The sequence below is a fragment of the Drosophila serrata genome, unplaced genomic scaffold (genome assembly GCF_035046125.1).
Source record: "Drosophila serrata isolate PLE 108 unplaced genomic scaffold, ASM3504612v1 contig_364, whole genome shotgun sequence".
In the NCBI taxonomy this organism is placed as follows: Eukaryota; Metazoa; Arthropoda; class Insecta; order Diptera; family Drosophilidae; genus Drosophila; species Drosophila serrata.
Genome location: NW_028257262.1, coordinates 720,707 through 743,984, shown reverse-complemented (window position 1 = coordinate 743,984; position 23,278 = coordinate 720,707). Strand labels below are relative to the sequence as shown.

Here is a 23,278-nt window from a genome sequence, read left to right as displayed (position 1 = left end):
GGGACACCATAGCACTTACACCAAAAGAGAGCCACTGAGAGAAGAACAAACCCATTGACGTTTGTTGGTACAAAGGAAAAACCACAATGGCGGAAGGGGTTAAGGGTGGGCTCGAGGATAGCCGGTCCACACCGTCCATGTCCTGCCGTACAGAGTCCCTGTATTGGTAGTTTGTTTTGTGCTTTGTGCTTTTTATGCCGCCACACAAAAAGGACAAAAACGTTGAAAGCATCGCAGGTAATTTCATTATTCAAATATGTGTGAATGTGAATGTGAGCCGGGCCAAGAGCGTGATGACTGATTGGTTGGCTGACTGACTGACTGACTGACTGACTGACTGACTGACTGACTAACTGACTGACTGACTGACTGACACACGGGCTTTTCCCTATGACTGGCACTTTGAGAACGCGTCGGACAGAGAGCGTGGACCATGGCCAGTATTGGATCCAGTCTCTGAGCAGGTGGAGCACACAAACAAAGGCGCTTCCGCTTTTTGCTTCTACTTCCGTGGCTTGTTTATTTGCACTTCAATTAATTACTCTCTGTTTTTCCCCACTGTCGGCCCCTCTATTAATTGCAAATTTCATGCATTCTTTATGGTAATTTGGCTCGCAGCTTTTGTCAAATTGTTTTTCGTGCCTCATTAAGTGGGCCAGAGACCGCCTCCTCTTTGCTTCGCTCCGCGTTCCGGATCTATCTTTTCCCAAGGACAGAGCCTGCGGCAGGGGCGTTTAATTTGTTTCAGATGACTTTTGATTATTTTAGCAATTGGATTTACGGCCAGCCATAAATAAATATATATTACGTGCGACCAGCGAGTTGTATTAGCTGTTGAAATGCGTTTAATTTGAATTTAACCATCTGGAAGCCGGAATAATTAATGACAAAGAGAAAAAAACGTGGCCCTGAGGCGAATTAAATAACAAATTCAAGGCCACCGTTCAAAAGGTCCTGCCCAGCCAACGAACCAACCAATCGAAACTTCTCACAAACCGCAAATATTTTAATCAGGAATGGGTCTTGCCGCTTGCCGCTTTCAGGAATTTCGACAGTTTGGCCAGATCTCAAAAAATCAAACCCCAAATGAAGATGCAAAGCCACAACAGCCAACGGAGCTGAACACTTGGCCGGTAGTTTGGGGCCCCTTTTGGGTGATTTCTGGGAGCATATGCCAGGGGTCACAACTCGTTGGGCAGCTGGCCATAAATTAGCTTCTTGGCCCAACGATTTTCGGGCGTGCTTCTCCGGCTATTTTCTTTAATTTTCGCCTGCTGCTTTCGGTTGGTTCGGCCCTGAGTTCGGTTATAAATTTGGCCGTTTAGCTTCATTTATCAGCTGTGCGTCGTCTCCCTGTGTGTGAGCGGAAAATCAATAAACATGTGGCAGTGTTTACGCCAAGTTAAGACCCCCTGCCACGGGACTCTCTTCCTAATTCCATTTTTGACAGCAATTAATCAGGGCCCGCGCTTGCGTGCAATTAGTGATGCTATAAAACACCATAAATTGTTTTATGCTGCCTTCTAATGGAGCCGACTTGAATAAGAACAGAGGGAACCCCTTTTACGAGGCGCGTGCATGAAAAATTCAAATCACTTGATTAGTGGCAATTAATTTGGCCAACGCCGTTGCGTAAATCACTCAGCCGACGACGAGAGTAAATAGTAGAACAGTAAACATACATGTCATGAGGCCTACCCCAAAAGGATACTCTGAGTTCATGCGCCAGAAGTCCACGTTATTACGCTTGTCAGGTTGTGATTAACACAACTGTCAACTAAGCCTGGCCGAAAACTACCCCTATCGACTTTGATATTAATTGGTTCCGACCCCCGCATTACCTTTATCGCGATTTTATCACAGTATACACGACGAGAGGCCTTGTTGTTGTCCTGGCTTTGTGCTACAGGACCTCTTGTTTATGGCTCTAGTTATGGCGGGTGTTAATGGCTCGTTTGCGTGCCCCACCGCTAGTTGTTTTGGCCTTGCCTTGGGCCTGGCTTTACACAGAAAAAACATTTCCGAAATAAGGCCATCAATATGGTTATATATTCCTAAAGAAATCACTCTTATACATTTGTCGCAAAGTCCTTTTCCTCTTTGGTATGGACTACTCTCTTTTTAAACTATTACGTTTAAAGAATTTAATACAATATTATATATAAATGATATCAAGAAGGTTTGTATTTCGATTTCAATCAGTTTGTTATCAAACATTAATTTATTTTTTCTCTCTGTGGATTGGGCTGTTCAATTTGTAACTAATACAATTGTCACTCACATATCTCTGACATCTGGTGGATTGCGTTCTTCGAGCCCATTCCCAGCTTTGTAGTATACATATATACCATCCGAAGCACCTAAAGTTGGGAGCAGCCGCCATCACTCACCGCAATTGTGTTGTGTGACAAGTGAATTTGTCACTGGCTGCTCAAGTTGAAACAAAGCCAAGGTCGGACAACAAACAGCTAATGGCTTGTATTTTGCCCGGGAAAAAGCCTTTTGGAGTCGGGGTAAATTTGAATTTATGTCCAAGGGGGGCTGGCCAGGGGGAAATACTTTCATTTGGAGCTGCCACAAGGCATTTCCGCCTTGTGGCACACACATAATGCTGAATCTGAGTGGCATGCGCCTGTGTGTTCCCGTCATATGTGAGTTTCTGACAATGAATGATGGACCTTGGTCAACACCAGGAGACACTGCCGGCGATAAAGCATGTGGCAGTCAGACTATCGTGATGGATAGCCACATATTAGCTCTCTAATGCATACTGCAATTACAAAATATGGTGGTCTATTAGTTAATAGCCTCCGGGAGTGTGTTTGCTGTAAATAATCATATACTTATGGCCCATTTGGATGCTGTTTAGCTAATTGCCACATATCTTATCTTGAGATGCCGCAAAAGATACTATTCATAGGTTATTAAAATAGTTTCACAGAAGAACATCTACAAAACGATAGCTATGTTAAATTATCTAAATTGGCAGGCATAAATAAAATAAGAAATTGGAAATAGTTCTAAAAGAAAAATAAAAAAAAATAAAAACTAATATTCTCCAAAGTTGCCTCCTGTGAGGGTTGAACTCACGGCCTTTGGTTTACGAGACCAACGCTCTACCACTGAGCTAAAGAGGCGATGCCAAGAGCGCCGCCAAATGCCTATACAAGCCAGCGCTCAGAGAGTCGGGGAAAGCAAGGAGAGATAACAACCAATGAGAAAGAGATAGTGCGACAGGGATGAAAGTGAGAAGATCGTGACTCATGTTATGGCAATTAATAAATATGGAAGCAACAGTTTGTGGTATAACTATTAATTAGCACTAATAACTATAAGTATTAACTTAATGCAATAATTAAGAATTCATTATGTTTTATATATTTACTAACTAAATAACATTTATTATTAGTTGTTTAATATTCCCAGGAGGAAAAAAATATGGTGTTCAAGAAAATATTTAAAGATAAGGGAAACCAACAAGAACTCTTCAATTACTTCTCTTTTAATTTAAATGCAATTTTAGGAAAGTAAATATTTCTAATTACGTTTTACTTAGACATGAAATCTAACAACTCGGAATTTATAAATTAAATTCCTGCCACTGAGCATGCGCTCATTCGTCGCTCTCTCCACTTTCTCACTCCCTCCTTTCTCTCGGCGTTAGTTTCGTATGTGCCATTTGGCGGCCGCCAACACGTAGCCTCTTTAGCTCAGTGGTAGAGCGTTGGTCTCGTAAACCAAAGGCCGTGAGTTCAACCCTCACAGGAGGCAGCTTTGGGAAGTGTACATTTTTATTTTTTATCTGTATTTATTTATAAAGTTTTCATTCTTTTTTACAGTTTTATAGTGTGTTGATATAGTGTTATGCATTTTCATCGCCTTGGTATGCAAGGGGAACCCCATGGTTGATTGTTAGGGGCCTGGCATTCCGATTGGCGAAGGAGAAAAATGCGTGAAAGCCATAACTAGTTACGTTGCTCTTCTTGGCCTCAAGTGTTATTTTATGACTGGCGTACTAACGCACACACTGCACACTGGCCGGGCGCACGTGTAGGCCTTTAAAACTAACGGCAAATACGAGTTGTAAATAGGGTTTCGGGGTCTGTATGGTGAATGATGCGGTCATTATGGCCATGTAGCTGGGTGGGAAGCTGGGCGGACAAACATATGTGGACGTGCAATCATTATATACTCTCCCTAGTACATATGTACATACTTACTTCGGACCCCACATTTGTGTACGCGCCTCTGGTTTGTTTGTGTTTTGGCCAATATTAGGCAAAATGTTTGTGTCGGCATAAAAGACGGAAATAAAAGTAAATTTAAGCAAATTGCAAACATGGCTGGCAACCAATACGACGCACAGAACTTGGCCTAAACTTATCTTAATTACAATTATCGTGCCTCATTTCAGATAAGGTTAAATCAATAAGCCTATTAAGTGGTCGCACTTAATTTATTGCGAATTTGGTTTATCTCTGGCCAATAAAACTAGCATAGCAATCCAGTGAATGGTCAAAGCACATTCTGTCCTGGCCTAATGAAGAGCTGGTTGGTTGTTTCTGCTTGGATTTAAAGGATATGAATCAAATACTTAAGGATATAAATAAAATACTTTAAGGTATTCCAGGTCTGAGTGCTGAGCATAAATTTTAGAGTCAAGAGTCTTGAAATTTCCTCTGATTTTTAATTACTCGAGGTTTCGGTAGGTCGAGAGTTCATTGGTTTTGGTAATTATCCAAAAGTTTGATACTTACCGGAGGGCCAGGGAAATACATATTTCGGTAGGCTTTCAACCTGGTTTAAATAACCCTTAATTTAATACTCACGTACACTCAGAGCCTCAGAGCTATGGTAATTAATGAGTGCCCCGACGAAGTATGCCACACGTTTTATGCGGCGCCGCAATAAAGTTAACCACAAGGCAAGTTAAGCCACAAAAGCTCCAAAGTGCTGGCATATTCGTCACTAAATGAGATGCCATATTGGGGGCAGCTTTAAATCTCGCCACGACCTATGTTAAATTCGTATTTATGAATTAATAAGACACGCAGATGACACTGCCGCCGGTGACGACGAGTCCTTGTGCCTTTTGTTGTTGGACGGCCATAGCCTCCAGCCGTCGTCTCCTTCTCAAGTTAAGACTAATTGAAAATGGCAGGGTGCCGCCTTTTCTTCTGTCACTGAGCACCGGGAAAATGTTAATCAACGGGGCCAACTTGGCAATGGCAAAATCAAATCAAGGTAATTTACCGTAAGAGACAAAAAGGCATCATTTCATTTTCCCGGCTCAGAAATTGACAACATATCCGCCGCCTCTTTCCTTTATGGGTGCGTGTGTGTGGGGGCTTGGGGTGGGGTGCAGAGAGAAAAAGGCTTTAAAAGCATATAATTTAAGGATCCTTAAAATATTTCAAAGAATAAATATGTGGTATCTAATAAAAAATGTTCCCTTTTTATTCCCTTGAAGGGTATTCCAATTTTATACATTATAAATAACATCTCCTTGATTTTATATACATTTTATTATTATTTATTATTTATTATTAGTTCTCAAACTTCTGTTTTTTCCAGTGCAGCGAAGGATTTGCTGTGTAATTTATATGCGCACAGCAGATACCAAAATTCACCGTGGAGTTGGCTCCTGCTATCTTACCTCATTCTGGACCCGCAATTTGCATATTGTGTACATCTTGAGTTCGCACAGTCAATAACCACCACCCCATATACCCGGCTCGTCCGTCCTTCGTCCTTCACCCAGATACTTTGGCCATAAAGAGATGGGGAAAAAAAAATCCTGGCTTGTTGCTTAGTATGCAGGTGGCATGTCGGCTCATCTCGGGGCGAAGCTCGTGTTTCGGGCCAGGCTTTTAGGCAGTGCATTTCCGATTGGCGCCAACTCTCGTTTCCCTTTTATTGGTATACCTTTTCTGAGGCTCTCAAGCACACCCTTCAACACGCACAACACATACACACACACACACACACACTCACAGCGCATACACAAAGAGGGAAATTGCGAAAAACAAGAAAGCATTTTCCCTTTTAATTTCAGCATTTCTCAGGCGCCCCCGCACCCAAGTTGTGTTTGTTGCTGCCAAGAGAATGACTGTTGCCTGCTTTGAATTTAAACAAATGAGGAATTGTTGCTGCCGCTTTAATGGTCGCCTTCATTCATCTCCCGGCTTTCAGCCATTTATATACGTTTTTGTTCTAGCCAACTTTTGAGCCTGATGTTTGCTCCGCGCTCCCCCGCAAAAGTTTTGTTTGCCATTGTTTGTCCTCTTATTTTTGTTGGCTATGCCTGGGCTGGTTGGCTGACTGGCTGGCTGGGTTGTTTATTTTATTTTCAATGTATATTTGATTCCTTTATGATTGTGTTTGCATTTTTTGTTTTTATTTGTTTAGCCGTCAATTTTAATGAGCTGTCGCGAGTTGAGAGCAGTCTGTTCATAAATTTTATATGGCGCTATCAATGTCAGAGAATTGGGCCCGAGAAAAAGATAATTTATTCATTGGATTTAATAATGCAGCAGCGAAATGTTGTGCGCCGCCCGAATGTTCTATTAATTAGGGGCAAACCTTAAAAAGGAGAGCTATCCTGCTAACCCACTCACCTGCGTCCCCAATCAAATACCTGAGTGTGGCTTTTGGGTTTCTTTAATTTATTGCTGGGTTTTCGCTTTCCGCAAGTTGTACCTCTTTACATACATATATATGTTTGCTTAGTCGCACTTTGATAGGCTATTTTAGCAGTTTTACTTTTGCGCTTCTCTAAATACATTTTACATTTCGTTTAGTTAATTTAAATTAGTTTCAGTTTAATTTAATTAATGATACAATACCTTCGCCACTGCCGTCTCCGTTCGGATTCAATTACATATAATACTAAACATTTATAAGATACTTTCAATATCGACAATTGTTTTAATATTTAATTAGGTATATAAAGATATATGTATATATCGATTCATATATATTATCTGTGTAAGAGACCGGAGTCAGTATATAATGGAGCTTAATAGTTTTTTTTCCGCGTTATTGTTGATGACTACATATGCAACTCGCCTCTTTACACACGATTTAAGGAATTTATAGTTTTATACAATGTGTTCTCGTGTATTTCATGAGTGTTTTGTATCGGCATTTTCATTTCAGATTTCCCACAATCCTAGTGCCGTTTTATGCAATATAAATGTTCGAGTTCGTGTTCGCGGACACGGACACGGATACGGACACGGACACGGATTCAATAACAAACCTGCGGAAATGTTGAAAATGCGATGCCAGATATGTCAGCGAAAAACGTTTCAATGAATCCGCTCCCAATGCGAACAAAAAATCAATAATAACAGAGCTCTAAGGTTCAGCAAATTTAGTTTTGTATGTGTCGAGTTTTTGGAAGTCCTTGTGACCATTTGGTTTTTGGCATTTCTCATTACAGCTCTCACTAAAAAATCGGAATCGAATTCAGGTAGTTTTTTCGCCCTTTGCATTGACAAATGATGAGTGTGAGTGAGATTGTTAGTGAGTGGGGAATATGAATGGTAATTGCTGCACGGGTTGAACTATTTTCTATTAAATCTTGTAGAGTTTTTAGGACCAGATTTTATCGCTCTCAAAAACTATCTTGCCAAATGTGGCGGCCATAAATGTATTTCTGCCTTGTCAGAGACTCAAGAGTTTTTTGCAAAAGGGCATATCTTATGACAGCCGCTGTTGTTTGTATAGTAAATGTATTTCTAATATCGATTTGTGTTCGAGTTTTATGGATTGCGGGCTTATATATCCCGGCCACCTGCTGTCTGCCGCTTCCTATTTTCTACAGTTATGTATATTCTTTACTTCAAGTTTCGACTTTTATAAGACTAATAAAACTTTAAACGTGGCATCGCTGCCTTGCCCCTACTGGAGAGCTTGAGTTCGGTTGCTTGTGGTATCTGCTGCTACAGTATTTCGTTAGTTTAGTTGTTTTTTCAAAGAGTAACCCGTATTTCAAATTGTTCAGTGTGATTTTAGTGTGATTGGTTGACCACAGAATAAGTGTTTATCCATCTTGGTCTTGGTGGAGGTCTCCCATTTGTAGTTTCTCTCTTGCTTAATTCGTTTGAATATATTTCATCGATTCGGATCTGTTTAGTGTTCTCCACTGCCTCATGTTTACTCTGCTCTGGGGCTAATAAAATGTTCGCTTTGTTTTAGTTACCCGCTCTGGCCAATTTGTTTTCACTTGTTTGTCAGCTAGTAAATCCGAATTCGCCTTCTATTCATCAAAGAGTCCGCCTGGAATATCCAATTTGATGGCCCCCAGATTTATAGTTTAACTCGCAGCGCAAAGTATTCAATTAGTGGGAAAATGCAACGGGGGAGAAGTCAAATTAGCAGATGTTTATGTGCTCTGCTCTGGCCTCATTAAGTTATCTAAGTCAACAACAATTTTCTAGACCTTGTGTGGTGTGGATTGTACATTTAAAATGTTCCCATTTGTATATTGAGAGAGGTGGGTTTATAACTCAAACCGTTGTATTCTGCGCGACCTCCTGATCCCGGCTGGATCCCGTAGAGTACTTGGAACACTGAACGAAACATGGGGATACAGAGCTGGATTGGGAGGTGGTTGTGGTGGTGGTGGGTGGGTGGGTGGTTGTTGTGGTCTCGAGTGCTTCCTCTGCGGCCTTAATCCCGGATGAAGACGAACTCGTTGTAGTGATTCCAGCGATTCTCCTCCGTGTCCACTCCCGGCTTGGGCTCCGCCGCAGATCCAGCGGTGCCCGATCCACAGCTGCCGGCCATGCGGTATCCATGATCGTGCAGATTGTCGAAGGCCTGCTCAATAAAGCAGTGCTTCAGGAAGAAACGCGAGGTGTAGCGGTCCGGGCCGCCATGATCCGGATCCCGGGACTCGTTCAGCGTGTCGCCGAAGACCTCGCGGCACTGGGCCACACGGCCGCAGACCAGGATGCGCGACAGTTTCCGGAACTTGACGTCGGCCAGTCCGTCCTTGCCGAACTGGAAGCTGCCACGGTAGCCGATCGTGATGCAGCCTGGCGGTCGGGCATCCCGTTCACCACGGATGCTCTCCAGCATGGCCGTTAGCTTGAAGTGCTCCGCCTCGCGAAGCAGCCGCTGGCGTTCGCGGAATCCCTCCGGCAGATGCAGTGCCTTGTCGCGCAGGAAGTCCAGGATGTAGCGGAAGAGGACACCGTCGCGGTCCAGGAAGTAGCGACCCTTGCTGTCCTTGGCCAGGGAATCGCGCCCCTCGCCAAAGAGCTCGGCCAGCAGCGTGCTCTTGTCCTGCAGCAGCGTGGCCAGCGTGGTGGTGTAGCTCACGCCGCCGACATTCAGCTCGATGATTTCCGGCATGCCGCTTTCGCTTTGGATATCCTCAACGATTAGTTAATCTACACACATATGGAGTTGGCCAGGCACACACGGACACCGGACACCGGACACTGGACACTCGCGACACTCTGGTGCAATCACGGACCACAACTACTTGGGTTTGTTTACAGCGCTTCTCTTTCGACTTTGTCCCGCCAAACGCGTCCGCACTCGCTGAGGTCTCGTTTCGAACTGTGGAGCTGCGGGAGCTGGGTCTCTTGGCCTGGCCAAAAGGAAGCGCTTTTCACTCGCCCGTTGGTGTACATTTGTGTGTATGCATTGGGGAATGAGAACACACGCGCGCGAGAGAGAACGCTCTCCTGCTCTGTGGCCTGCGCACACGTTGCCTTTGTTGTGATATTTGATATTATTGTTTAACAAGTGGTTAAATTTCAAAAATGTGCACGCATATTTCTGGCATATGCGCCACAGAAGGGTTGCTAGCCGCTCTTTTCCCCGCATGTTATTAATTTGATGAGGGTCCGCAGTGCGTATACGTAATGTCCAATATGCTGGATTACTCGGTGGGCTAATGCGAATGATGCTGCTTAAATTGTATTCGAATTGCCAGTGTGATGGGAGGGTGTAAGGACATTAGCATTCAGCTGGCGTAAAGTGTGTTCATTTTTCGGGCAAAGTTCGCAGCCATGTCACAGCAAATTATGGCACATGGCGCATACTTTAAGGCGTCGCACATACTTTATGCCCTGGCATGCCAACTATCCAGCGGTTTTTCCCCCTCCCGCCCATAAATTTTCAATGGGGACAAGGGGGCATGCTTCCGAGTGGCAACAGGCGCTGACAATTTGACACCGTGACACTGACATTAACAGCCCGCAGCAGGCACTGACAGTGGCAGTGGCAGTGGCTGTGGCCCTGCAAATGCAACTGGTTGGGCCGACTCGGCCAGTTTTTGGCCCTGTGCCAAATGGGCCACTCTCCGCAGGGCTCGCAGGGTCACAGCAGACTGCCTGGCAGCTCACCTGTTTGCTCTTGCTGCTCCTGCCGTGCTCGCCGTTAACATTCCATGGAATATATCCTGCGTGCGACTCGCTGCAATTGAATCAACAACAACAACAGCAGGCAATAGCGAATACGCAGCATTTTGGCCTACTCTCTCTCTCTCTCTCTCTGTCTCTGTCTCTCTTCATCCCAGTTAGCCCTTTGACATGGTCGAGAGGCGTTGGAGATACACACAAGGAGCACAGGCAGAGAAAAATATGATTATAAGGTGGGTTTCTGTTAAATAAAAATAAATATCTTAGCAACAAACTGTAGAAAACTTCAAGGCATTGCATATACAATTCGAACTTTTTCTGCGTAGCTTCATAAATGAATTTATAATTTCAAATAAAAACTCCTTTCTAGTTAACTAAGTTAACTTAACTCTAAAAAGCCGAAATTTGTATATCCTTAAAGGATAATGAGGTCAAATCTGCGATCGATCATAACTAAGCAAAAAATTCATTAATTTCGATTCGGAAAGCTTTTCTGTGCTAGTTTTTATTGGGTTAACAAATCTGTATACTTAGTTTGAAATTTAATTTTTTATAAATTTATGACAATTTTAATGATGTAACCCCTTTTAAAATTTTGAAATTTTGGAAAATGTTGAAAAAATTAAATTTGGTCCGGACATAGCTAGATTGATTCAGCTGTTAATGCTGATCAATACTATATATGGTTTATAGGGTCGGAAATGACTCCTTCACCGACTGAAATCTACTAACCTGCAAGGGTATAAAAAAAATGTTGAAAATTTTCTTATATTCAATAAAAACCATGGATCCTTAGGTTACATGCTACAGATTTATTTTAATTGTCAAATTGATACTACATTAAATTACTTGGTTTAATATTACTATTAATAGTATTAGTATAAAACCAAGAAATTCAATAAAGTATTAATTATCAACAGAATCAATGAAAATAACATTTAAAAACGATGAATGGATGAATGGAATGAATGGCTAAAGAAATCAAACATATATTTCGGTATAACTTATACCTTTTTCTCCTTGTGTAAAAGCCTTCGGCTAATTGCAATGAAAGCTTGGCAACCTCCAGTCTGTGTGGTGTGGGCTTTTAGAGCGTTCAACTTGCACAAACCCTTTGCTTTGGCTTCGCTTGCTTACTCCACTCACTTCCGTTTCCGGCGGCAGTTTTCCCAACGCCTCCTCCTGTCTCCTCCCTCCGTCTCACTATCCGGCTAATGCTGGTGTTCCTTATCAGAAGCTGGGCCTACTTCCATCCCTTGAGGCAGTGGCGCCACTCGCAGCCATGAAATTGTGGTTTTTGGCACGCATTAAGATGGCGCAACACTTTACGCGCCATTACGCGATGCCTGCATCTATGTGCGAGCTTGTGGCGTGTGTGTGTATGGAGTGTGTGGAGTGTGTGGTGTATGGGGTGTTAGGTGGCCAGGCTCTCTTGTGGCTTTCATGGGTGGCATTCTGTCCATTCCGCCATTCCGGAGGTGGTGCCGTGAATGCTGCCTGTTTGTCTGGCTGACTGGCGCGATTCAAATTGATTTTGTCTGGCGGTAAGACACCCGCACAACCTCACACCCGCACAACCTCACACCCGCACAACCTCACACCCGCACACACCACACTCTGGCATCCGTGTGTATCTATGCGCTGGAGCACTTTGTTTTGACAACACGCCAAATTGTCGTCCCTCACTTAGCCAGAGCCGTTTGCATGCTATTTCTGGGTTTGTTTGCATGTTTACCTTTCGAGACTGTCAGTTTCTGGTTTCCCTCTTGGGGAAAAAAGGCGTCTTTTAAGGGGACGGTAGGGGTTGACTAAGCCGACTAAGCGACAAAGCGTGAAAGGAGAAAGCCCTTCCAGGCGTTAGCCTTTTCACGCTCTTTCTCTTACAGGTCTGTTATGACCTCGTTGAAGCCATTTGGCAGTCCCAAAAATAAACGCTCACATTCCTCACGGCCACGAGTGTCAATCAAATTTCCAGTGCAAATTTTGCATTTGATTTCCCCCCAATAAATGTGGCGCACTGGCGGCATTGGCTGAGCAAACAGAATTGGCATGCCCCAGAACTCAAAACCAAAACAAATCAAATCAAATGAAATCAGAATTGGTTGAGTCAACAAATCTTTTTCTCCTTAGGAGGGGTTTTTAAAAATATAAACTGAACGTTTATAAGCTTATCACTGGAAATGCCAAGGACACTTTATATTCATAGCTTGGTGTCTAGAGATCGTAGATCATAAAGAGTTTAAATGAATACATTTTTCTTGTACTGATTCAATACGCAATATTTGTATTGAATACAAAAGACTGTCATATTTGGTATATGTATTAAATTAAAGGACTTTAAATTTCACTTAGTTAAATGTACAGAGTGGTAAACCTTACTAAATTAAATCACTCCCCTTTAATATTTTAAAATAATTATAAGCCGTGAAATGTTTGCCTGCAAACTCGGCTCATAGATTGCCACATTGTTCAAATGCGTGCCTAAAATGAATTTGTCGCGGGGCTTCTACTAATTGCCACTAGTTAAAGGCAGCTCAAGGACCTGGTCTAGCACTTATGCAAATGCATATAGTGTCCGTGTTGGTAAGTTCATATAACTACTGGTATTCGTATGCGTGTGCATAATGCCAGGGATTTTACCAGCTTAAAATGCACGCTCAGGCATGCGGCGAGTGCCTCTGCATCTGCATCTGCTTCTGCATCTGTAGCTGCGTATCCTCAAGATACATTGACGTCGGCACACGGTTATGTAAATGCAAATGCGAGCGCCTAGCTGCTGGGCAATTTAACACCATGCGGGTGACGAACTGTGAGGCTGGTTTAGTAGTGTAGAATACCCTATCTTTTACTCATTTCGATAAGAAGAATTTAAGAATTTATTTCAAGGTTTGATATACTTTTAAGAGTAGTCAGAATCCTCACAGATTTCTTGCATTGCAACATAGTTAACTCTTAAAAGTTTTCCAATTTACACTCTTACTTTTTATTGTACATTAAAAACTATGTAACTTAATGACTTTAAATCCCAGCGTCCTTCACTCAAGCACTGGCTTAAGTTCGAGTTTTCAAGCGATCAGGGAATTCTACGAGCGAGCTGGCAGGCAGGACTTAAGGTCGTTAATTTTAAATGCGAAGCTCGGGGATAAATGCATCCTGGACTGCAGCCAAGCCAGGTGGCCCGATGTTGACGGAGACGTTGATTTTATTCACTGCTGACAGCAACAGTTTGCTTCAAGCGAACACGCCCATTTCCATGGCATACACCGCCCACTCCTCCCACCACCTTCTCCTTCTCCTTCTTAATGGCATTGTGTGTGAAGGACATGCCCGAAAGTATGGAACACACAAAAACCTTCCGGCACGACGGCCGGGGGCTTTATGTGTGCAAGAGTTGCTTTATGTAGCAATTTTTTACATTTCAGCCTCGGCATCATTATTAAAAAAAATAAGAGATGTTCGGGCGGGGTCCGCATGACGCTTTACATGCTCTAAATGGATTATTCAAAGCCCGGCCCATAAATCGTGCTGGGCCTTCAAAAATCCACAAGTGGAGCGCACGTCCCTGGCAAGAGCAATAACAGGCACCACTACAATTTGCACCATCTGCACCAGCAACCCAGAATCCCAGCATCCCAGCATCGCAGCTTCACAGCATCCTGGCCACCATCAGATGCCCGGCCCGGACGAAATGCAATGAATTTGTTTACAACCATAGTGGCAGACCCTCCTCCATTCCTTTTCTGCACTTATCGACGCTTGTTGCACGTCCGTGGGGCCACAACAAATTTCGCAGAAAGCTGTTTTCAATCTCTCCGACCATTGCATTCGGCTATTTTCGTTCTTGTCTTATTTTATTTATGCTCCCTGCTGTATACAGCCCCATAAAACCCCCTATTATCCGCCGGATATCTACCATTCAAGGCAACAACTTTGTGCAACACAGTCTGAAAGGGAGAGTCAGGGAAACCTTATTTCCTGAATAACTGAAATTTCAAAGAGATACTCTTCAATGATAAATAGTTTTGAACTTTGAAATTGATTTATTATTTGTAAAACAACTCTTCTTATTTAAGTTGTTATCGATTTTTGAGAGTTTTTAATATCCATTTCTAGTGTCTAAGTGCCAAGTTCATGTCCAAATTGTTTGCTCTGCTCCAGTGTCCATTTCCATTAGCCTTCGAATTGTATGCTGTGCACGTTTTGTTGGTGTGGCGGATTTATTTTCAAGTTTCTGCACACTCGAACTTTCTGTTTGGATCCATTTCGGGGCGCCGCGTTAAATTGGCGCTAAAAAGGTGGGGCTTATCTAATTAATCCGGCTGCAGAGTTTTTCCAGGCTCCAATGGAGCAGAAGTGTGATTCGATTACATAGAGTTGCGGAAACTTTTTCGATGGCCAAACACAAGCGCTTTAATTCATAAAACGAAAGTCTTTCGCAGGGCTAAAAATATACGTGGCGAATTTATCAGCTGATCAGCAGCACTAACGCCAGTTTTTCTGTTGGCCGTCTTTTCGTGCACTTTTAGCCACTTTCATTCTCATACCCGGTCGTGTCGGACAGCCTGCAGAATTTGCAGAGAAATGCAAATTTAGTTCGGTGAACAAAGACAGCAAAGAATTCCGCATTTAATTTAAAATAATTTCAAAATTCTCAGCTCAGTCAAAAGCGTTGAAAATATTTATGAATCACTGAATACATTTCTCGGCGGCGGCAGCAAAGGCATGCGAAAGATGCAATCCTGGAGAACTAAGGCAGCCGGCAGGAGTTTTCCACTTGGCTTCACATTATTGAGTTTTCTTATGGTTTTCCTTGGATGTTGCCACGGGGAGCGGACAAATGTGGGTGAGTCAAGTGCACTTTTCACGGCATTACATAAGCAGCCAAGCAAGTGCGGCATGCAAATGTGTCATGTATTTTTATGCCGCATACGCACCGTGGGCCATCCGAGAGGGCGCCGAATTCGCTAAATAAAAATATAAACAGAAGCTGAAAAGCAAAACAAAGAGCAAAGAATCTATGTCACAAGCGCTCTCTCTCTCTCTGTTGGCACTATCTTAGGACTTATTCACGAGAACACTGAACCGGATATTGAGAAGATTTTCCACCTGGCCATCAGCAAGGCAAATGAGGAAAACGAAGAGCTGCAGTTGCATGGAGTGTCCGTTGCCATTGAGCCGGGAAACTCGTTTGAGACCTCCAAGAAGCTCTGCAAGATGCTGCGGGTGAGTGTTCCTAGTTAACTTGTGGTGCCAAAAATCAAATATTCTCCACTTATTTGCAGCAAAATCTGGTGGCCGTGTTTGGGCCCACCACCAATTTGGCTGCCCGTCACGCGATGAGTATTTGCGACGCCAAGGAACTGCCCTTCCTGGACACGCGCTGGGACTTTGGGGCCCAATTGCCGACCATCAATCTGCACCCACATCCGGCCGTGTTGGCAGAGGCCCTCCGGGACATGGTGGCGGCATTGGGCTGGGAGAGCTTCACGGTTATCTACGAGTCGGGGGAGTACCTGCCCACAGTGCGGGAACTGCTCCAGATGTACGGCACGGCAGGACCCACTGTCACGGTGCGGCGTTATGAGCTGGATCTCAACGGGAACTATCGCAACGTGCTAAGGCGGATCCGCAATGCGGAGGACTTCTCCTTCGTGGTGGTGGGATCCATGGCCACGCTGCCCGAGTTCTTTAAACAGGCCCAGCAGGTGGGTCTGGTGACCAGCGACTATCGCTACATCATAGGGAACCTGGACTGGCACACCATGGACCTGGAGCCCTACCAGCATGCCGGCTCCAATATCACCGGTCTGCGTCTGGTCTCCCCCGACAGCGAGCAGGTGCAGGAGGTGGCCAAGGCCCTCTACGAGAGCGAGGAACCTTTCCAGAACGGTAAATCAAATTAGAGGACAGGACAGGACGGAAGTCCCACCTGAAGGTGTCGTGGCGTGGCCCTGGATCTAGACAATTTATGCCAATCCGAAATCCATTCGCATGAGTGAATTTAAATAATTGAATTGCACTTTCATGGCCTCGACGCGACTGGGGCCAGAAATGATAAATGACGTTATCCTTTATGACTTCCCCCAGTGTCCTGCCCCCTGACCAACAGCATGGCCTTGGTCTACGATGGCGTTCAGCTCCTGGCCGAGACCTACAAGCATGTGAACTTCCGGCCAGTGTCCCTCAGCTGTGGCGATGACAGTGCCTGGGATAAGGGCTACACTCTCGTCAACTACATGAAGTCGGTGGGTAAAGTGAACCGTATAAAAATATATAAGTTTGTAGAGTTAAAGTACTATTCACTAGCCACATTAAGACCGAATTAAATAGGAGCAGATATTTCATAATTTTAATATTATTTAGTATTATTAAAGGTAGTAAACTTTCTCTCTGTGTTGAAAATAACACTCACTGATTCTGAATAACTCATGCAACGAGTCTCGGTCCGCAGCTAACGCTGAATGGCCTCACGGGTCCCATTCGCTTCGACTACGAGGGCCTGCGCACGGATTTCGAGCTGGAGGTCATCGAGTTGGCGGTGTCGGGGATGCAAAAGATTGGCCAGTGGAGTGCCGAGGATGGTTTCCAGGAGGACCGGCCGGCCCCGGCGCACTCTTTGGAGCCGGATATGCGTTCGCTGGTGAACAAGAGCTTTGTCGTCATCACGGCCATTGTGAGTGGCTGAACTTTGGCCTTTGGCCTTTGCACTTTACTGGCTGACTGGGTCTATTCTTATTATCTTTGCAGAGCGAACCCTATGGCATGCTGAAGGAGACATCCGAGAAGCTGGAGGGTAACGATCAGTTCGAGGGCTTTGGCATCGAGCTCATCGACGAGCTGTCCAAGAAACTCGGCTTTAGCTACACCTTTCGCCTTCAGGTGGACAACAAATATGGTGGAATCGACCCTAAGACAGGCGAGTGGAATGGCATGTTGCGCGAGATAATGGATAATGTAAGTTTCGGGGGACATAAATCTAATCGGGATTCCCTCATCGACAGCCATTTAAATCACTGAGCCTGAGAGTCCTTTGTCCAACTTGTGTGTTTATTGATTTGCATTGTCTGCCCATAAAAGCTGTCATCATCGTTAACGCAATCGTTTACGCAGCCATAAATGGAGGACTCTTTTTTATCATTGACTTAAATTAATAGGTTTGGTAGATTAACTAATATATAAGGAGATTCCGCAGCTTAGCTTTTCCCTTTTCACAACCTTGAACACATTCCAACTTGTTTATATAAACACAGAATATTTCACATATTATTGAATTTTGATATTTATTATTGAATTTCTGAACTGGATTTCCGAGAATAAAATATAGCTTTTAATCTTTAATAATTCCTGGAAATCCGAGGCAATTAATTTTTTTAAATGAAAGGTTATCTGAGCTTTGCATATGCATGTAAATAATAAGATTTACGATTCGATTACAAAACTATAAGTAAACCTTATCATTATTCTGACTCGACGGTGTCGATTGCTTTTGTTCATCATCCTTCTTTTGCCTAAACAGTTTATAAATGTAGTGGAAGCCTAATTTACCAGCAAAAATTCCAACAATGGTGGTAACAGCTCCTCCCTGGGCTGGTACTCCGTCAACTAATTGGTTCGGAACACGTTTATATTCCGTGATGAACTGTTCAAAATCTTCTTTCTCGGCCTGGGTCAGTGGAACAGCATTTGGGTAACGACGGTAGAACTCAATCAGCTCCGGAATATTCCTCTCCAATGTGAATCGAGTAACATTGAGACCGTGAACGGTGTCCAGAATGCGACTTCGGTCGGCATCATATTGAGAATCTCCCACCGAAAATAGGACGTAAATAATCAATGTTACAAGGCAGCCGAAGTAAACCCTCATTGTGAGATCTCAGTACTGAAAAGGTGAAGCAATAGCTAAGCATTTTATAGCAAATCGGAGTGCTCCCTATCTCGATTAATGGGAATACTATATTATGTTAAAGAAAACAAAACCATTGCTGATAATTTATTTCACCAGAAAAACATTCAGTCTATTTAATTAATAATCTACAGTTCAGGTCAATGTAATTTGTGCATCGGAAAGTATTCTCTTTGAATATTCTAATTGAAATTCAGGGTCATATTTCTTTGGCAATTGTTCTTATTTACCCATCGATTTCACGACCTGTGAGCTTTTTAGTTTGGAATGAATAATTTAAAGGTTGTTGCCCAACCAGGCGTATGCGCAATATTTACATATTCATTTCTATTTGTACATACATTTATGCATTCCAATGCACGCACAAGTAAATAGAGGTCATTACATAAACTTTCATATTTGATTAGCGCGCTGACATGGGAATAACTGACCTGACCATGACATCAGAGCGGGAGAGTGGCGTCGACTTTACAATACCCTTCATGAGTCTGGGTAAGTCACAGAAAACAATGTATACTTATTGAAATACTAATAATATCTTTATGCTTTCTAGGAATTGCCATTCTGTTCCGTAAGCCGATGAAAGAGCCTCCCAAGTTATTCTCCTTCATGTCCCCCTTCTCCGGGGAAGTCTGGCTCTGGTTGGGTCTGGCCTACATGGGCGTCTCTATTAGCATGTTCGTGCTGGGCAGGCTCTCGCCAGCGGAGTGGGATAATCCCTATCCCTGCATCGAGGAGCCCACGGAGCTGGAGAATCAGTTTAGCTTTGCCAACTGTCTGTGGTTCTCTGTAGGAGCTTTGCTCCAGCAGGGATCCGAGCTGGCCCCCAAGTAGGTATATCTTCTGGTTTTGCTGATTTACTACTAAGGAATTCACTCACTTTCCAGGGCCTACTCAACGCGGGCAGTGGCCGCATCCTGGTGGTTCTTTACTCTAATCCTTGTCTCCTCATACACGGCCAATCTGGCGGCCTTTCTCACTGTGGAGACCTTGACCACTCCCATCAACAATGCCGATGACCTGTCGAAGAATAAGGGAGGTGTAAACTATGGGGCCAAGATTGGCGGCAGCACCTTTACCTTCTTCAAGGAATCCAACTATCCCACCTACCAGCGAATGTACGAATTCATGCGGGACAATCCTCAGTTCATGACCAGCTCAAATCAGGACGGCGTGGACCGTGTGGAGAACACCAACTATGCCTTTCTAATGGAGTCCACCACCATTGAGTACATCACTGAGCGGCGCTGCACGCTCACCCAAGTGGGACCGCTGCTGGATGAGAAGGGCTACGGCATAGCCATGCGGAAGAGTAGATCGCTGTCCCAAATGCTTTATAAATACAGATCCTAACACTGTTGAATTTCAGACTGGCCGTACAGGGACACGCTGAGCCAGGCCATTCTCGAGATGCAGGAGCAGGGATTGCTGACCAAGATGAAGACCAAGTGGTGGCAGGAGAAGCGCGGCGGTGGAGCCTGTTCGGTAAGTCTCGACCCTAATCCCAATCTCTGCCAGCTGGTGCATGTGTGGGTGTGTGCAGGACGCGGCCGAGGACTCTGGCGCCGTGGCATTGGAGATTAGCAACCTGGGCGGCGTCTTCCTGGTGATGGGCGTGGGCTCCTTCTTCGGCATCTTTGTCTCCCTGCTCGAAATGGTGCTGGGCGTGAAGGAGCGCAGCGATGAGAACAAGGTATCTGCCTGGACACTACCAGCCTGTCCCCAGCTTCCGATCCGATTAGCTGGCCTGCCCCAATAGCACACACACTCCCACAGACATGCACTGCGACTTCGGTTCCGTATCCGGTTCCGGCTTGCTAACCGCGAAATCTCCTACTCTGGTCGAAAACCCCACAGGAGGTACCCGACTCGGACGCCTCCTCGCTGGGCTTTGCCAACCTGGGCGGCGTCTATCTGGTCATGTTCGTGGGCAGCTGCTTTGGCAGCATTTACGGCCTGATTAATTGCGTGGTCAGCCTCTACTTGAGTGCGCGGGAGAACAAGGTAACCATGCGGATGGGGCTCTAAAAATATGCATTATGGCCTGTCGCCTGTGTCGTGACTAAAATTGGCGAGCGGAAAGGTCGCCCTAATCTGAATAACGAACTTGATTCATCAGCTCCCCAAAAGCGACAACTCGGAGCCAAAAATACCTAACATTTCACACTAATAATAATCTCATATCAATCAGGGTTTATACCCGATAAATAATACGTGTTATTTGGTGTCGAATTAAGTCATTAATTGAGGTGATTATTCCCACACATTCATTTATGTTCCCATTTTTAGTATTTTGTATATAACTGTGGTAATGTCTTAACTTACCGAAACATATATCGTGCCTTACCAAACATGTTTCAAAATATATTCTAACCATGCCTGATCAAAGTTAGTTGCCTGCATGATTGCTTTACATTTCTGTAATCATTTATTTTTATATCCTGTTCACTGGCTCTTTATCCTTCATCAGGTGAACTTTAAAACCGAGCTCCTTGACGAGCTGCGCTTTATTATCCAATGTTCTGGCAACACCAAGGCGGTCAAGTATCCCAAGAATTCATCACGATCCAATGCCAGCTCCAAGTCGAAGGGATCATCACTGTCCGTGGACTCACTGCCCGACGATGTTTCAGAAGTCGAGCCAACTGGCAAGCACAACCAAGCTAAGAAATGATGGCTTAAATTGAACATTAACATATTCTCTTTCACTAATTAAGAAGAAATTAGTTTTTTAAAAATTCAATAAAAATTGTAAATTGAAGTTTTGTGCAATTAAAAATCGTTTATTTATTTTCAATATGTTTTAGCTTCACATTATATATATATCTATATATACAAGTATATTTTACTTTGCCAGGCCTATAGATGACCAAAGTTTGTTGAGAAGATATTTGGCGATGCCATCAATTAAGGCTTGTGATGAACTCTTAGCCAAATTAGTTGCATCTGACTTGACATTATTGGGAATCCAATCTGCCCTGAAGAAATCCCTAAAGCCAGCTCCTTGCTTAGGCACACCTTCTACGAGCTCAATCTTAGACTCAAAATTATCAACGCCAGCATTTAATTCAGTCTCCTCTGCGATATCCGAATGCTCTTGACCCCTATACTTCTTGTACATCTCAACCATTTCGTAGGCAATCTCCACTCGGGTACTAGGATTTGTAGTTTGCGTGCTCAAATTATGGAGTTGCTGGAGCCTCTGGCGATCCCAATTAATACTTCCCGCATTTCCAGTGCTCAACAGGCAAATGAGTACAGCCAGGACACAGCTATTACAAAGGAGATTATTTTATATTTTTAATTTCAAATAACTTATTTCACAAATACCTTAGTCGGATGATTACGCAGCCCATGTTCACTTAAGTTGTCTTAAGAGTTTGCCAACGAAGTGCTATTGAAAGCACGAACCGCGCCGCTTTTATACGCTTTCTGATCATATATATTATGTATACAAATAAAACGATTTCTTCGAATTCAAGTTTCTTGATAACTTCTTAAAAATTATAATATTTATTATATAAAATTATGAAATTATTATTCAATTGATAATAGGTTGACTTTATATAGAAAAAAGGAAATCTGAGCTAAAGAATATTATAGATTTGTATAACCTTGGAGAGCATTCTAATTAAAGTCAGAAGCTTGAAACACAGTGAAGGAGACGTTTAAAAAATATATACATATATATTTTTTTGGCTTCGTTATATTTGATTGCACTTTCGAACCCATGATCCCAAGGCCAACTCCAAGTGTATACAAACTTCAGCTTTATTTCTTGCTTGTATTCAATTGCTGACATAAATCCCTGACATCTTTAAGACATTAAAATTTAAAAACAAATTTTCAGGTCATTCGATTTTATTAGGTCTCTAATTAATAATTACCACAATTTTAAACTGATTAAGAATCTTTATTTTGTATTTTTTCTTTTTACTTCCAGAATATGAATTATTTTAATTAGACAATGAAAATACAGTGTAGTCAGTAATGCTTAGTAGATTCCATATGCCTTTCCTAATTTACATATATTATTCTTAATATACAATTCTCTTAGCTGTATGTATATATCTCTTTCTAGACAAAAAAGATGTTTATAAGTTTAATTTTCTTCTCCTCCTCCTGCTACTTGCCACTCCTTCTCTACTTCCCTACAACGCCTACACTTTGAACTAGCAAGTTCATCAGATAGGCGACTATTCCTTCCACCAATGTCTTGGATGAAGTTTTGAAAAAATTCTGGGCAGTTTGCCACGCTTCATCGGGAATTTGGCCGGTCGCGCCCTTGATGCTCTCCCAGAAAGCACCGCCCTGCCTTGGCACACCGTCAACGATCACAACCTTTGACTCGAAGTCCCGAACTCTGTTGTTCAGCGTCTTCTCCACATTGACCCCCGCTGCAGCCCGGCCCCTATATCTTTTGTAGATCTGAACGGCTTCATGGGTGATCCTTAGCTGGGTGTTCGAGTTGTTCGCCCGCTTACTTAGGACTTGGAGTTGCTGCAGCCTCTGGCGGTCTTGATCCCTAGTCTGGGCACCTTCACAGCTCGCCAGGCAGAAGAGCACAGCCAGGACACAGCTGAAATTGATGATTTGTTAATATATTTTAAAAATTAAATGGAGTTTCCATATATTATTACCTTAGGCGGATTGCAAAGATCATTTTCACTCAATTTCTTAAAAAGTCTCTTAATGCAGTGATTGTGAAAGCCGGCAAAGCATCCCTTATAAAGGCAGCTTACCATGACAGTGAAACAATCAAAACAACTCTAATCAATTAGTAGATAATCCGTGGTTCTTGGAATCCGAGATTCTTGGGGGCAATAAAACCGACAATCTCAATCCCGTATCGCCAAAGCTCGCAATTTCTGAGTAACAATTAATAAGTTGATAATTTCCCGTTTCTGCGAACTCCCAGGTCATGTCTGTGTTTTTCTGAATGAATGCATGAATTTATAAATATTAATACAAATTTATAATTAGGCATGTGCACATT

General features: G+C 43.3%; 5 protein-coding genes and 2 non-coding genes across 10 annotated transcripts; 2 read left to right on the top strand and 5 right to left on the bottom strand.

Annotated features, from left to right (window-relative positions):
• Window positions 1–3,065: 3,065 nt before the first annotated feature.
• Window positions 3,066–3,137, bottom strand: TRNAT-CGU (transfer RNA threonine (anticodon CGU)). Its single transcript has one exon. It is a non-coding gene; the product is annotated as a tRNA-Thr (tRNA).
• Window positions 3,138–3,699: 562 nt separating this feature from the next.
• Window positions 3,700–3,771, top strand: TRNAT-CGU (transfer RNA threonine (anticodon CGU)). The gene has a single exon. It is a non-coding gene; the product is annotated as a tRNA-Thr (tRNA).
• A 2,877-nt stretch (window positions 3,772–6,648) lies between these two features.
• Window positions 6,649–9,579, bottom strand: Ktl (BTB/POZ domain-containing protein Ktl). The gene has a single exon (XM_020943744.2). The coding sequence runs from the start codon at window positions 9,361–9,363 to the stop codon at window positions 8,677–8,679; it is 687 nt and encodes a 228-aa protein (XP_020799403.1). The 5' UTR covers window positions 9,364–9,579; the 3' UTR covers window positions 6,649–8,676.
• A 5,282-nt stretch (window positions 9,580–14,861) lies between these two features.
• Grik (glutamate ionotropic receptor kainate) lies at window positions 14,862–21,061 on the top strand. Of its 4 annotated transcripts, XM_086839366.1 has the most exons (14): window positions 14,862–14,971; window positions 15,035–15,222; window positions 15,439–15,602; window positions 15,662–16,268; window positions 16,467–16,624; window positions 16,831–17,052; window positions 17,127–17,333; window positions 18,690–18,774; window positions 18,836–19,112; window positions 19,170–19,594; window positions 19,652–19,767; window positions 19,826–19,975; window positions 20,140–20,286; window positions 20,753–21,061. In XM_086839366.1, the coding sequence occupies exons 1-14, from the start codon at window positions 14,961–14,963 to the stop codon at window positions 20,954–20,956; spliced, it is 2,961 nt and encodes a 986-aa protein (XP_086695492.1). In that variant the 5' UTR covers window positions 14,862–14,960; the 3' UTR covers window positions 20,957–21,061. The 4 variants fall into 4 exon arrangements, with proteins under 4 accessions (XP_086695492.1, XP_086695490.1, XP_020799379.2 ...); XM_086839364.1 differs by lacking the exon at window positions 19,826–19,975 and having other exon boundaries at window positions 14,865–14,971; XM_020943720.2 differs by lacking the exon at window positions 19,826–19,975 and having other exon boundaries at window positions 14,907–14,976; window positions 15,040–15,222.
• On the bottom strand, window positions 17,634–18,271 carry TotX (Turandot X). Its single transcript, XM_086839367.1, has one exon. It carries the CDS (start codon window positions 18,241–18,243, stop codon window positions 17,818–17,820), a length of 426 nt encoding a protein of 141 aa, XP_086695493.1. The 5' UTR covers window positions 18,244–18,271; the 3' UTR covers window positions 17,634–17,817.
• On the bottom strand, window positions 21,045–22,240 carry LOC110177263 (protein Turandot Z). Its single transcript, XM_020943913.2, has 2 exons — window positions 21,613–22,240; window positions 21,045–21,554 (listed from the first exon to the last, which is right to left on the bottom strand). The coding sequence occupies exons 1-2, from the start codon at window positions 21,636–21,638 to the stop codon at window positions 21,128–21,130; spliced, it is 453 nt and encodes a 150-aa protein (XP_020799572.2). The 5' UTR covers window positions 21,639–22,240; the 3' UTR covers window positions 21,045–21,127.
• LOC110177239 (protein Turandot Z-like) lies at window positions 22,174–23,009 on the bottom strand. Its single transcript, XM_020943874.2, has 2 exons — window positions 22,923–23,009; window positions 22,174–22,861 (listed from the first exon to the last, which is right to left on the bottom strand). Exons 1-2 carry the CDS (start codon window positions 22,943–22,945, stop codon window positions 22,426–22,428), a joined length of 459 nt encoding a protein of 152 aa, XP_020799533.2. The 5' UTR covers window positions 22,946–23,009; the 3' UTR covers window positions 22,174–22,425.
• Window positions 23,010–23,278: the final 269 nt, after the last annotated feature.